At 36.8% G+C, this 15,415-nt stretch overlaps 1 protein-coding gene across 1 annotated transcript in view; it reads right to left on the reverse strand.

The window, feature by feature from the left end:
• PCNX1 (pecanex 1) overlaps positions 1 to 15,415 on the reverse strand; it is a 242,472-nt gene that overhangs the window by 60,188 nt on the left and 166,869 nt on the right. The window contains 4 exon segments of the mRNA XM_020986378.2: positions 1,160 to 1,337; positions 4,245 to 4,386; positions 8,400 to 8,550; positions 11,234 to 11,326. Of these exon segments, the coding sequence (XP_020842037.1) occupies positions 1,160 to 1,337; positions 4,245 to 4,386; positions 8,400 to 8,550; positions 11,234 to 11,326 (564 nt within the window).

Consider the following 15,415-nt stretch of genomic DNA (forward strand, 5'->3'; position numbering starts at 1 on the left):
TGCTTCCTCTCTGACAGTTAATGGCTGTGTGACCCTCAGTAAGTTACTTAACTTCTCAGTGCTCTGGCCAGAAGATATAAATTGCAGACAAGGGACCAATCTACACTGGCAGTGGGGAAGTTTCTCACCTAGCATTCCTCATTGGAATGAAATCACAGGTCCCATCTTTATTCCTATTTCTCTAGTTAAACACTTTTAAGAAGGGAAAGGTTGAACTCCTTCTTCTGTAGTTTTATTGCTAATACTGCCCTCAACATCACACAACTGAAAATAAAAATAACAACTGGATTACAATAACCTTCTGTTCTCCCTGCATCCAGGATCTTCCTACTACTAAAATTCATTCTACATACTGTGACTGATCTTCCCACAATGTAACTTTCATCATCTCACTTATCTTCTTCTTCTTTTTTTTTTTTTCTTTTAGGCAATTGGGGTTAAGTAACTTGCCCAGGGTCACACAGCTAGTAAGTGTCAAATGTTTGGTCTGAGGCCGGATTTGAACTCAGGTCCTCCTGACTTCAGGGCCAGTGCTCTATCCACTGCGCTGCCTCACTGCCCCTCACTTACCTTCTTAAGAATCTAAGATTCCCACTTTTATCTGGTTTTCAAGGCCTTCTGTAATCAAGACCCCTCTACTTATCCAACCTTAATTACAACTCTTCTCCAATCCATAATGATGTGTTCCAAAAAGACTGACTCCCTCTCTTCCCCCCACATTACACTACACTCATTTCTGCCTACATACTTTTGCTGATTATTCCTGCTTGCCCTTTCCTACCCCCAAAGCAACTTGGACTATCCAACGATCTTTTCTCTCTGTGCGTGAATACCACCTACTCTTCAGGGCCTAGCTCAAGTTCTGCCTCTTTCAGGAAGACTTTCTGAATTACTCCAGAACAGACTATTTCTTTCTACTCTACAGTTCTGCTGCATTTGTTAGTAAATATCACAGTTTAGCACTTAGATAAGAACATCACCTCCCTAGCAGGGACTATACCTTACATTTCTCTTCTACCTTCTATCATGAGAAAACAAATTTGCTGCTGGGGAAGTAGGGTCAAGCCAAATTTTGGCATAATGATCCCAAAGTATTCTATTGTTATTCTTCAGGCCAGAGTTTCTAAAGCTGAAGACAAAACTTTTGATGTTGAGTTACCTTGTTGAAAAATATGGACATGAAGAAGAGATCTAGTAGCATTGTCTCTGACAAAGCCTCATAGTCAAATTTGAAAAAGAGCACAGTGAAGATGACGGTGACATACTGACAAGTTGGGCTGCTGAAAGAAGAACGTAGCAACTTCAAACCAGCAATGGTGATCATTAAAGCGCCTAACCTATAATAGGATAAAAGCAAAATCCATCAGCTACTGACTGTGACAAATCTGATAAATGCAAACTAATCACCATTTTTTTTTCCAGCATGAGAAATGAAGGGGCTAAGTTTCCACACAAGTAGATAAGAAATCAGCACAGACAGACTAACTTCTCTGTCCGGGGTGGGCAAGTGATAACACAATTCTAGGCACATAATGTATGTTAGGGGTGGGGCATATAAGGAAGATTGTAACCTAGAAGGATTAGGACCAATCCTGATCCAGAAGGGAGGAGTTAGGCAATGACTAACTAAAAAGATTGCTCTGGCTTCTTTTAACCCGTGCATTTTCTCTCCTAAGGAGCTGCGCCTGCTTCTCGACAGAATCGAAATGACCCACTTCCACCTCTTTAACAAAAAGTCTTTGAGACACCAGTCTTTGGAACTGAGTCTTGGCTCATCTTTATAACATTCATCCAAAGACAAGGTTTATTAGAACATCCATCATATTGGGCAGACCCTTAAAGAGTCTGAACATTAGTAAACTATTGGCTTATTGGCTAGATTATAAGAATCTAAGCAACTTAATGGAAATAAGATGGACCTTATACACAGAAAGACTGCGGGAGTGCTCTAGGAGTGGCCAAGTAGTTTGGGGTGACTGGAAGAGGGGTCTAAAGAGATCTGGATGGGAGTGGCCAGTAAACTGGGGTGAACAGAACTCCTGGGACCTGGAAAATGGAGCCTAGTTAGGATTAAGTGTGGGAAATGGTGGGGGGCCATAGGGAGGGCTAGGCTAGGTTAAGAGTAATGGAACTGGGAGACTGGGTGTAGCCACAATGAAAGGCCAATTGATGGGATTATAGCCTCAGGTGAGACTTGGCCACCTGGGAAAGTCCAGGGTTTTTCCTTTTTGAGATTTAGCTCCCATCCTCATCATTCCCCCCTCAAACAAATGGGACCCAAATTCTTTTGGGGTAAGGGGCGAAGGTCTCAGCTTCTGAAACTGCTTCCTGCTGGCAAGGGGCGTAGAGCTGTCCTTGCCTCGAGGGGGTCTCAAAGAGGAGGCTAACTGGAACTGAGCACAGGCTGCATCCAGGGAATGATGGAGGGACACTGGCTGATACCCGCTGTTTGCTACCAACTGTGGGTGAATGGCCCACAGTCTGGAGGCCACAAATCAGACAGAAAAAACGTCAGGGCCCAGATATAAAGCAGGGAGTAGATTTAGGGCCCAACTCTGAGAGGATAAAACATCCTTAGCTCCGTTTGGATTCAGATAATTCAGTTTTCCAACCATGCAGTACCAAATCCACCTCATAGCCAGACTCAGGAATAGTCAGGTGGGTAACATTTCCTTTCAAAGGAACATAATGGGGAAACTGAGCCAGGAGGATCCCATCTTAGACTGAGGCTAAAATTGTCCTCTCAGCTTTTCCCAATGCTGACTTCCCACCAGTATCACCTTCTCTGAGTAACTTGTGGCATTTCTCTCAGATGGTAGATTATTGATTATCAATGGATTATAACCCATCAGACAACTCAAAATGAAATCCTATGAGCTTTTACCTGAAACAGCAAGTTTTACTAATCACAGCTTAGGAAAAACTTTTCCAGGATTTACATCTCAAACTAAAAATCTGTCCTTGCATCAAAAGCCAACCATTAGAGATTTCTACACTTGTAAATTCATAATCACCACTCTTAAAAAGGTTGAATTTACTTGGCTTTTAATTTCTGGATGAAATGCAAATGATTTTCTAAAGGTTAACTCAATATTCTTGGGTTTTGCATGTTATGAAACTTACTACTCCAATTCAGTCAAATCTAAAGTAGCCTAACTACTAAAACATTTTTAAAAACATGCAGAGTTTTTCATTCACTCAATCAACAAACTTCCATTAAGTGTCTACTATGTGCTAGGCCCTGTTGGGCCCTGTTTTAGGAACAGCAACAAAAAAGAACACTACTTCTGTCTGCAAAGAAGTTGTATTCTACTTGAGAGCAGGGAAGGAAAACATATTGTACATACCTGAGAATAATACTAGACAGTTTGATGAGGGAAAAGGAAAGATACAAGTACTGTACTTCAAGAAAATCTATGGGGAAGACAATTATTTTCAGCTTGGGGAATCAGGGAACAAGGAGCACCTCAACAAAACCTGAAGGAAGAGAATTCTGAAAGGCAGACTCGGAGAAAGGGTGGATTTCAGGCACAGGAAATAGCCTTCATGGATCCGCAGAAATGGAAGACAGGATGCTAGGTTCAAGGAACAACTTATGGTCCAATTTGACTGGAATGTAGACTAGATGAAGAGCAGCACTGCAGCACTGTAAAATCACACTAGGAAGGACAGGGAAATCAGACTGTGCAGCTAGAATTTCAATGCTGAGTTGAAGTTTGGAGTTTAATGTAGAGGCAATAGTTTTTGGGCAGCAGAATAACATGGACTGACTTGTATCTTAGAAAGATCATTTTGTCAGCTGCAATGGGTTAGAGAAGGAAGAAATAAGGACAAAGAAACCAGTTAGGAGGCAAATAGTCCAGGCTGGAGGTGCTAAGGGCCTGAACTGGGTTAGTGGCAGTATGAATGGGGAAAAAAGAAGAGATGGGGGGGGAGGGGGGGCAGAATCTGTAAATGTTTTTAAAAGGGAAAAATGTTTTAAGAATAGTAACCAACAACAGTGGTTAGTCATTTGGAACAATTTTTAAAATAGGTTATAGTGCTATAGGGAGAATAGTAAGGCTATCTGGATCAAGAAGTGAAAAGCAGAATGAAAAAAAAAGGGAAAGAAACATTTCTCAGCTATGATGGTGTCTAAGCACATAACAGGAAATCAATAAATATTTGTTTATCGGTTACCTCACAATTTTGCTTAGAACAGATCTTGGTAGGGCAGCCTAGTATTAAAAGACTTTTATACTTACTCAGTGTCCAGTTTCTTAGGACTAGCAATAGTCTTTGCACTGCTACTGAGCTCATTAAGAACGATCAATGGGTAGATAACATTCTTCTCCATAAAAATAAGCCATACATGAAGTTTCTCAAACCACATAACATGGGCTGCATCTAACAGGGTAACAAAAACCAGAAAGACTATGTGTCATCTTGGAATTATAGATAGCTTGGTCACTGGATAAGAAAGGGAAATCTTATACTATTCAAATAGTAATTCTAGGTTAACGCAAGCAAAATATGTACAAAATTCAGTATTTCATACCCAATCCATCACCAACTTTTAATTGATCTATGAAATCAACAATTGGTAGCTATAAGATTATAGTGTTAAAGGTTGTAGCACACTTTCTTCATTAAAGTTTTATTTCGAAAACTTACCCTAAGGCAGAAGGTAAATCTAGGGTTTTGAGGCTATATGTAGCACAACCTAAGCCTTTGCAGGTTTTACTCGGAAAGATTTCAGGGAATGTGCCCACAGACAGACAGATGTTATGCTTATTTAGCACCAGCCTATTTAAGCTAGGAAAGGTATACCAATGTATATATCACACACATACCTATTTTGAAGAAGAGGCAAAACTGTATCAAAAGAACGACAAATGAACAAATAATTTTAAGGCCTAGAAAGATCAATATGTCTGATCACCTGGCGAAGAACTAGTTTTAGCTATAGATTAAGGCACAGGGAGGTTGTGATCTGCTTTATGGAAGGAATACTAGTACAGCTTACATCACAGATCTAACAGAACCAATTAGTTCAAGTCAATTACAAATCAGATGTACAGTTCTAAGATTTTTGTGAATTTAATTCACTAAACCCACTAAAGATCTAAAAAGTCACGAACTTTTTGCTGCTATGACTAATATTCATAAATAACTTTAACTTTCATAAAGATTTTTTACCAAAAAGAAAATGACAAACATTTGCTTCCTAATGCTGTACCCAGATATATGCAAGCACACATGAATACGTATGTGGAAAAGACATCTCAGAGGCTGAAGTATTGCTCTGAAAAAAGTGTAGGATTCCATATATCTTCAAAAAACTCTATTCGTAATACAACTTTTTTCATATATCTTAAACATTTGTTTCATTGAAAAAAATTCCCAAGGCCAAACGAGTTTTAATCTGACATGCCTGAGTTACTGAAAACAATGTCACCATGTTTTAATAAGCTCCTGGATGTGTGAAATATTTTCATCTCTTGTTTAATTCACTAGCATTTTTCTAAAAAACACAAAAACACTGTTTTTTGACAAGTCAACAAAATAAATACATTTAGTGTGACACAATATCACAGCCAGGAAAATGCCCATTAAAAATTAAGTACTGTAAGACGTTGTCAAAATAATGTTGCTACTAAGATGTATAATTACAGATAAACTAAAAAAGTATATATTTTAAATAGTTTGCTAAGTGTGAAGTTTTCAGAAGGCAAGAAATGTACAAAAAAATCTTTTAGAGTCAAAAAGCTATATGATTAACAATAGTCTTTTTTTTTGTTAAACACATTTCCATATTAGTCATACTGTGAAAAAAAGAATCAGAACAAAAGGGAAAAACTATGAGAAAGGGAAAAAAAAGAGACAGAAAATAGTATGTTTCACTCTGCATTTAGACTCCATAGTTCTTTTTCTGGATGTGGCAACATTTTCCATTATGAATCTTTTGGAATTGTCTTAGATCAATTGCTGAGAAGAGCTAAGTCTATCAAAGTTGGTCATAGCACAATGTTGTTACTGTATATAATGTTCTCCTGGTTCTGCTCATTTCACCCAGTATCAATTCATGTAAGTCTTTCCAGGTTTTTCTGAAATCCATCTGCTCATCATTTATGGAACAATAGTATTCCATTACATTCACATACCACAACTTGTTCATCCATTTTTCCAATTGATGGGCATCCTCTCAATTTCCAATTCTTGGCCACCACAAAAAGAGCTGCTATAAATATTTTTGTACATGTGGGTCCTTTTCCCATTTTTATGATCTCTTTGGGATACAGATTTATTGGTACTGCTGGATCAAAGAGTATACACAGTTTTATAGCACTTTAGGCATAGTTCCAAACTGCTTTCCATAATCTTTGGATCAGTTCACCACCAACAATGCTTTAGTGTTCCAATTTTTCCACATTTTCTCCAACTTATATCATTTTCCTTTTTTGTCATGTTAACCAATCTGATAGGTGTGATGTGGTACCTCAGTTGTTTTAATTTGCATTCCTCTCATCAACAGTGATTTAGTGCATTTTTTCAAATGCCTACAGACAGCTTTAAATTTCTTTGTCCAAAAACTATTCACATCTTCTAACCATTTATCAATTGGGGAATGACTTGTATTCTTGCATATTTGACTAAGTTCTCTATATATTTTAGAAATGAGGCTTTTATCAGAGATACTGGCTGTAAAAATTGTTTCCTAGCTTTTTGCTTCCCTTCTAATCTTGGTTGCATTGGCTTTATTTGTGCAAAAACCTTTTAATTTAATGTGATCAAAATTATCCATTTGGCATTTCATAATGTTCTCTATCTCTTCTTTGGTCATAAATTCTTCCCTTCCCCACAGATCTGACTGATGAACTATTCCTTACTTTCCTAGTTTGCTTATAGTTTCACCCTTTATATCTAAATCATGTGTCCATTTTGACCTTACCTTGGTATATGGTGTAAGATGCTGGTCTATGCCTCGTTTCTGCCATACTATTTTCTAGTGTACTCAGCAGTTTTTGTCAAATAGGGAGTTCATATCCCAGAATCTGGAGTCTTTGGGCTTATCAACCAGTAGATTACTATAGTCATTGACTACTGTGTCTTATGTACCTAACCTATCCCACTGATCTACCACTCTATTTCTGAGCCAGTACCAAGCAGTTTTGATGACTCCTGCTTCATAATATAGCTCTAGATCTGGTATGGCTAGGCCACCTTTCCCTGCATTTCTTTTCATTAATTCCCTTGATATTCTGGACCTTTTGTCTTTCCAGATGAATTTCGTTATTATTTTTTCTAGTTCTATAAAATAATTTTTGGTAGCTTGATTGGTATGGCACTAGATAAGTAAATTAATTTAGGTAGAATGGTCATTTTTATTATTAACTCGGCCTACCTATGACCAACTAATATTTTTCCAATTATTTAGATCTAACTTTGTGTGAAAAGTGTTTTATAATTGTGTTCACATAGCTCCTGGATTTGTCTTGGCAGGCAGACTCCCAAATATTTTATATTGTCTACAGTTACTTTAAATGGAATTTCTCTTTCTATCTCTGCTGGGTTTTGTTAGTAATACCTGGAAATACTGATGATTTACGTGGGTTTAACAATAATCTTAAATTTAGTTTGTATACTGCAAATCTGAACCCCAGCTCTGACAATCATAAGCTGTATAAGCCTGGGCCATTATTTTACTTCTCAAAACCTTACTCTCCTTACCTATAAAATAAAAAGAATAATACTTCTCCATGTTTCAGGGGGTTGTTTCAGGAACAAAAAAGTGATAATGCATGAGAAACATTTTGGGAACTAAACAACTATGTAAATATATGCTATTATTATTATTGTAAGTAAAAGTTTTCTCGATAAAAACTGCTCACCTTTTCAGCATAAAACATATAACAGACATGCACGCTATTATTTGCATGTGATGATGATGATGATGGTTGATGATGGTGATCTATCTTCTGTAGGATATTTGCTTTTGAGTTATTTTCCTAGGCATGGTGATAGGTGTGCACCATATTAGATATCATAGTAAATATTATGAAATGGTGGGACAGTGTTACCTATGGAAGAGAGTTGATTCTCTGGGCAAAGCTAGTCAACATGAAAAGGTAGTAAATATGGTGCGATGGCCCTATTAACATAATCAACTTAGTTAATAAACCAAGACTACTAAATTTTTGAAAATATAAGGGCCCCACTGAACAGAATTTGAAATGTCTGATTCCTGAAAAGATAATTAATTTTCAAACAATGAGTAATTTGCTCTCCAGAAAAGTTTGCTGACTATAGAATTATACCAAAGGAAATCATGTAGTTGGTAAAATGATTTTCACATCTAACTGTGAAGCTGGATGGCATTTTTTCCAATTAAAAATGAATGTATTAATAATTTTACTTACTTCGAACTTCAAATTGGTAATATTCCTTGGTTTTCAGCAGCGGATGAGAGAAACAGTGCCAAGGTAGCTGCTTCCGGACCTGAGGCAGCACGTAATGTGTTAAAAAGCCTACTGAGCCCACCAAGGTATAGAGAACATACTTCAGAGCAGGCTAAAGAAAAAGCAAAGTTGAAAAAATCAAATAAATAAATAGTTTTGATACAAAGACTAAACTCACAATTCACTTGTCATTTCTTTGAATTTGATTTCCCATGTAAAAATGAAGATACAAATATAGGCTAGTAATAGACTGTTATTAGGTCAATTCTGGCCTTCAGAATGAGAAAACATTTCTATTAACAACCAATATGGCTTCCTTTGGGTAAAAAAATAGTGTCTCAAAGTATTGCTGATATAGCTATGAGAGAAAACTGTGGGTAAATGTTGCTGTTCTATCAGTATCCTCTGTGACTTTCAGAGCCATTTATGAAATTATTTTGGCTCTCAAGGTTGTTGTCAGCTAGCAACAGAGAGATGATACTTTTAAATAAGCAGACAAAAACAGACATGTCCTACTGCATGCTGCTAGGGGAAGTACCACAATCCTACTGACAGGGTCCACTAAAAATGTGTATTTTCTAACTCAACTGGGTTCTCAAAGCACTATAATCCTTTTATTCCTAAACTGAACCTCTACTACAGTCTCCTACAGGAGTTGTTCCAATCATTCTCTTCTCTCCTCAAGCCTCTTTCTCTATTGTTGTCTCGGCAAAGGACCTCACTTCTTACTTTACTGAGAAAATAGAGGACAGACATTTCATCTTTTATCCCATATTTTTAAACTTTTCATAACAACATCTTACATTCTCTCCTCCTTTGCCACTCTCACTAATGAAGATGTGGTGCTTCTGTTTGCCAAGGCCCTCTTTTTCACTTGTGTGTTTGATGCCATCCATTTCTGTCTCTGCTAGAAGCTTGTGCTTTTGTTGATTTCCTCTCTATATCACTTTCAATTTCTCAACACGTAATGGTTCCTTCTCTGCCTCTCACAAACATGCCCAGGCTTTCGCCATTCTTAAAAAACCCTCACTTCATTCCCCCTCAAGTCATTGCTCTGTATCTCTTTTCCTTTCCCTGACAAACTCCTAGGAAAAGTTGTCTATCTCACTGCCCTCATTTCCTCATCCTCCTTTACTTCTCAAACTCTTGTAATCCGAATCCCAAGCTCACCACTCCACTGAAGTAGCTTTCTAAGGTTATAACAGTCTCTTAAATGCTAAATCTAATATAAGCTTTTCTTAAGTAATTTACATGTGCAACATGTCTCCCTTCTTAGGCACTCTTCTTCCCTATTTTATTGTAACTGTTCTCTCTTCTGGTTTTCCTCCATATGTCTGACTGGCTCCTTCTAGTTTTTTTTACTGGACTCTCGTCCATATCCCACATCCAAACCCTGGTATCCCCCGAGGTTCTGTCTTAGGCTTCTTTTCATATTTCTATATGGCTTTCCCTGGATGACATTATCAATGATATCCCATGGATGCAATTTTCACCTCCATGTGATAGTATCCCAGAATTAGATACCTAACCTTGGTGTCGTTCTTGAACACTATTTATTCATGGCACATCTCAAACTAAATGTTCCAATGGCATCTGAAATCCAAAACATCCAAAATGGAATTAATCTTTCTTCCTAAATTGAAATCCCTCCACCTAGGCCCCAAAATTCTTTATTATTAATGAAAGCATTCTATCCTTTTAACCTAGTGACAATTCCTCAACTCTTCTCTCCCTTTCACTCCTCAAACCACTCAGCTGTCAACTCTTGCTGACTCAGATTTCACAACATTTTTTGCATCTATTACCTTTAACCATTCACAAGGTTGTAACACTAGTTCAGGTTCCCATTACAAATCACACAGAATAACTGGAACAGACTAATTAGTCTCCCTGCACCTAATCTCTTACATTTCAAATCCAGCCTCCATACAGCTGCCAAAATAATGTTCCTAAAGTACAAGTTTGACCACATTACCCTCCTGCTCCTCTGCCTTCTGTGGCTCCCTACTATTACCAAGACACAAATTCCTTTGGCATTTAAAAAACCTTCACAATATGATTCCAAATCACCAGATATTTTTCCCACATTATTCCTCTTTAAATACTCCCAATTCCAATCAAATTCACCTGCTTGCTCTTCCCTCAACCTGGCATGCTATCTCCTTTATCTTTGTCTTTGCAGAGGCTGTCTCTCTCCCATGCCTAGAATACACTGTTTCCTCATCTCCACCTAAGAGAATCCCTGTCTTCCTTCAAGGCTCACTTTGTACCACATACCACAGGAAGTAATATCTAAAGGCCCCTCGTTCAGCGCTCTCTCCCTTCTGAAGTAATCATGTATTTCTTACTTACCTATCTATACTCTCTCAATTAAAGAAAAATTCCTGGAGGGTCTGTTTTATCTTTGATCCCTTGCACCTTGAATACAGCATGCTTAAGAATCGTTTATTAGATTAGATTAGGGATGAAGAAGAGTTTTCTTTTATCTGTTGAACTGCAGAGCATGTTACTGATTCATACAGACATGTTTAGAAATGGGTTTGTGATAATGTACGCATGCATATTTTTATGTACATACATATATATATATATATACACACATGTTACATTCAGATGAAATGAAATCAAATGTCAGTCTACACATTCAGACTAAAAACTGGACATGTATACAACATCCTCTTTAAGTAATTACTGTACTATAACAAGGAAACATTATAAATCAAATCAGAAATGAATCAACAATAAGAAGCTAAAAAGGGTTTTTTGTTTCAAGAGGGAAGATTAATATACTTTACCTGTAAAACAGTGAACACTGTGCTTACATGAATTGCAAAATACAGCACCCCAATCACTATGCAAACTATGAGGTCAGATTGTAACCGTTCACTCTACAGAATAAAATAGAAACGTCAAAATTAATTAATTTGATTTTTAAAAAATGCTTGCTTTCCTACATAGTCTCAATTAACACCATGAAATTAAGGAATCTTTAGCACTGGCCCTGAATTCAGGAGGACCTGAGTTCAAAACCAGCCTCAGACACATAACACTTACTAGCTGTGTGACCCTGGGCAAGTCACTTAACCCCATTGCCTAGCCCAAAAAAAAAAAAAAAGGAATCTTTCCATGGTTATTTTCCACTATTCTAATTTCTTTTTCATTCCAATAATCATAGCAAATAAACCTTGTCTGTCAACCCTTTTAGTTTTAGTTTAGTTTTTAAAACAGTGATGAAAAAAATGAGTAAGTTAATGACTTATTGAATTTTTCATGTTTACTAATGCACCTAACAAATAAATGAAAACTTTTTGAAACAGGAATTCTTTCCACTAGATCAATACTCTATTTCTCCACAGGAAAAAAAAAAGAGAGAGAGTGCTGCATAAGCCTGGTATTTACTTCTAAAATGCCATTATACAGCAAAGGAAAAATAATGAGGCTAGTCCATAAGCAGGCACTGAACAATTCCTTTCCACTTTATAGGCTGAACTTGTATATACTCTCTGGAAAGTTACTATTCTAACTGTGCAAAAATGCTACAAAGTGTGAGGAGAAAGGTTAGGGGACAAAAAAAAAGGCAATTAGGCTACAGAACTCAATAACTAAAAACATGTAAAGTACACAAATAAAAAAGAAATTTTATATATATGTATGTGTATATATATATATATATATATATATATACACATACATATATATATACATATATACATATATACATATATATATATATATATATATATATATATATATATATATATATATATATATATATATGAATGCATACTGTAAGAAGGATCAGGCAACCTACATATAAGGTATTATTTTTATTATTATACGGATGATAACCAAAGAAATATGACAGAGACATGGAGCTAACTATGGTGACAGAAAATCCCTAGAATTCAGATTTGTGTAGAGGGGAAGCTTTTGTATATTGATTCTCTTGCCATAAATTCAATAATATTACTTGTATTTACTACTACCTAAAATTAATAATTATGAAAAAGATTCACACTCTCATTACATTCTCACCTAAAAACAAATGTTTAAATTATAAATCTGAAGCTGTTTCAACAATCTGTCCCTTGGACTGAAATTCAATTCAGCAAGCATCTATCAGAACACTCCATTTGAGGCAGCTAATTTCACTGAGGAACCAAAGAAGATCATCCTTTCTCCCCTCCAACAAATTCTCATGTGCAGAGGATATATGTATGGGTCACTAGACATATTAAAGGATATTTGTAGAATTTTACAGGCATTTATTAGGGTTACATCTGTGGAGCCCTGAATGAGGGAACTACTTCAAGCCTTTAGCAATGTAGTAAAAAAAAAAAAGAGCTTTGTAGCTTCAGCAAAACTATGGGAATTACGTGAATGCCTTAGTTTTTAAAAAGTACTGGTATTTCCTTTACTAGCCTTCTGAAAACACTAGAGATTTTACTCTACCTACACTTTCCACACTAGAAGGCACTTAGATGGTATGGGATAAAGGTAGAGCTAAAGTCTGTTTTTATGCACTATATACACTATTCAGAGTTGAGCAAACAATTCTTATCTCTATCCTGTTCTTTCTTTGTTGATAACACTAATGCCTACATTTTCCTGACTTCATTTCTAAATGAACCTGCTCTCCCCAAAGTTACTAATGATTTCTTAATTGCCAAATCTGAAGGTCTGTTCTCAATACTCATCCTTCTTAACCTTTTGGCATCATCTGATACTGCTGACTAAACTCTCCACGTTGATACTCTTCCACTTTTCTCCTCCTAACTGCATGTCTGCTCCTCTTTGGTCTCCTTTGTTTATTCATTATCTCTGTCTATCTCACCCCCTACAGGTGGATGTTCACCAAGGCTTTATACTGGGCCTCTTCTATTCTCTCTACTCCCCCTCTCTTAGTGAGTGATTTCATCATGTCCCATGGGTTTAATTATCATATCCAGGCAAGATGACTCCCAAGTTTGTATATCCAGCCCCAGGTTCTCTCCTGAGTTCTAGTCACACATTTTCAACTGAGAATTGGGTATTTCAAACTGAATGTCCTGTAGGCATCTCAAAAATCAACATGTCTGAAGCAGAACTCAATATCTTTCCTGCCAACATCATCTCTCTTCCAAACTTCCCCTATATCTGTCAAAGGTACTACTATCCTTCCAGTTAACCTAGGTTTACAACCTCTGCATTACCCTTGATTTTTCACTTTCCCTCACTCCAAACATCCAATCCATTACCCTATTTTGTCTGTATTCCCTTTTTTCTACTCACAAAGGACCCACTTCAGTTGACGCTCCTACTACCTCTAACAAATGCTAAAATAGCCTCTTAATTGGTTTCTCTATCTGAAATCTCTCCATTCTCTAACCCATCCCAAACTAAGCTGCCAAAGTGATTTTCTTAAAGTATAAGTCTGAATATGTCACTTCTCTCCTCAATAAATACCAGTGGCTTCCTATTGCCAGTAGAATCAAATAAAAGCTATGCTGCTTGGCTTTTCAAGCCTCTAACTTATCCCCAGTTGAATGATTCTAACTTTGTTATACATTACTCTTGCTTGGAATGCAATCCCTCCTTACCTTTACCTTTCACAGTCCCCTTGTTTCTTTCAAAATCGAGCCTTTCCAGATTCCCTCTAGTTGTTTCTGACCCCACCCTACTACTGCCCAAAGTGCATTTACCTTGTGTTTATTTCATAGACTTGCTTATGTACATGTTGCCTCTCCAGAAGTAATGTAAACTCCTTGAAGGCAGAGACAATTTCATTTTCATCTTTGTATCCTCAGTAATACACACAAAGTAGGCTCTTAATCAAGGTTTGTTATTGATAGATTCTGGAAACAGAATTTATGGAAGTTCTATTCTACTCAATTCATCTGCCTTTCCCTCTAAGTTTTCCAAATAATCTGAACCTGTGCTACTTATCTAATCTCAGTGCTTATATCTATCCAGAGAGATTTTTTTACTCTAGTCAGATTGTACACACACAGCATGTGTTCCTTGTCTCATCTCCAATCTTGTCCCACTCTATCCTGCTACTGGATGAACCTTCCAAATGCACAAAGATGACATCACCCCTTAACTCAGAACTTTCTATGGCTCCCTATTGCTTATTAAAGCTTAGCAATCAAGCTGGTCATTCTTGGCTAAGCATTCTATAATTTAGCTCCAACCCATCTGAAGGGCAGCTGGAAAAGCAATAAAGGTTGGAGAGACCTAAGTTCAAATAACTTTGGAAAAGTTATTTCACTTGAATATCAGTCAATTCACTGATAAAATGAGAATAATAATATTTCCACTGCTTATACTAGGGGTATTTTGGGTAAATCATTTTGAAAACCTCAAGCTAGTCTTGGAAATAAAAGCTAATATTACTACTCAAAGAGTGAGAAGATTGGAAAATTAGGAAGATATCCGGCTGCAAAGAGCTTTAAGTGACAAAGGCATTTGTATTTGACCATGGAGGTTAACAGGGGGCCACTGGAATATGCTGAATACGAAAGTAATGCCACTGTGAAAATTAATATTGATTTTGTATTTTATAACTGGTTTCACTCTGTAACTGATTCTATTTAATAACCTCATTCTGTATCTTATAAAAACTTCGGCCTCTTTGTCTCTGAAAGAAGAAGCTTATGAGTTCAAAGTTCAGGCTTCCTCTTTCTTAGAATTAGATGCCATAAGTTCAGTTTCCCTATTGATCACTTTTAATTAAAGAAAAACTCTGAGGTAAAGTTTAAAAGTTCAATACTGTCACTGAACATTTTAATTCTAATGTAATCTCAGCACTACTTGCAAATCACTTTCAGCCAAGGAAGCCTTGTTATCTCTCATAACTTCAGCTACTGAGAAACTCCAAGGCATTTGTGTATTATCCTCAAGAGTGGACAAACTGACCTTGTCCCATCTTAGCTTCTTCCTTGGCCAATTAAAGGTGGTCTTATCTCACTCCCAGGTTCTTGAGTCTGCTACTCCTA

Source organism: Phascolarctos cinereus, unplaced genomic scaffold (genome assembly GCF_003287225.1).
Source record: "Phascolarctos cinereus isolate Bilbo 61053 unplaced genomic scaffold, phaCin_HiC Scaffold_3;HRSCAF=262, whole genome shotgun sequence".
Taxonomy (NCBI): Eukaryota; Metazoa; Chordata; class Mammalia; order Diprotodontia; family Phascolarctidae; genus Phascolarctos; species Phascolarctos cinereus.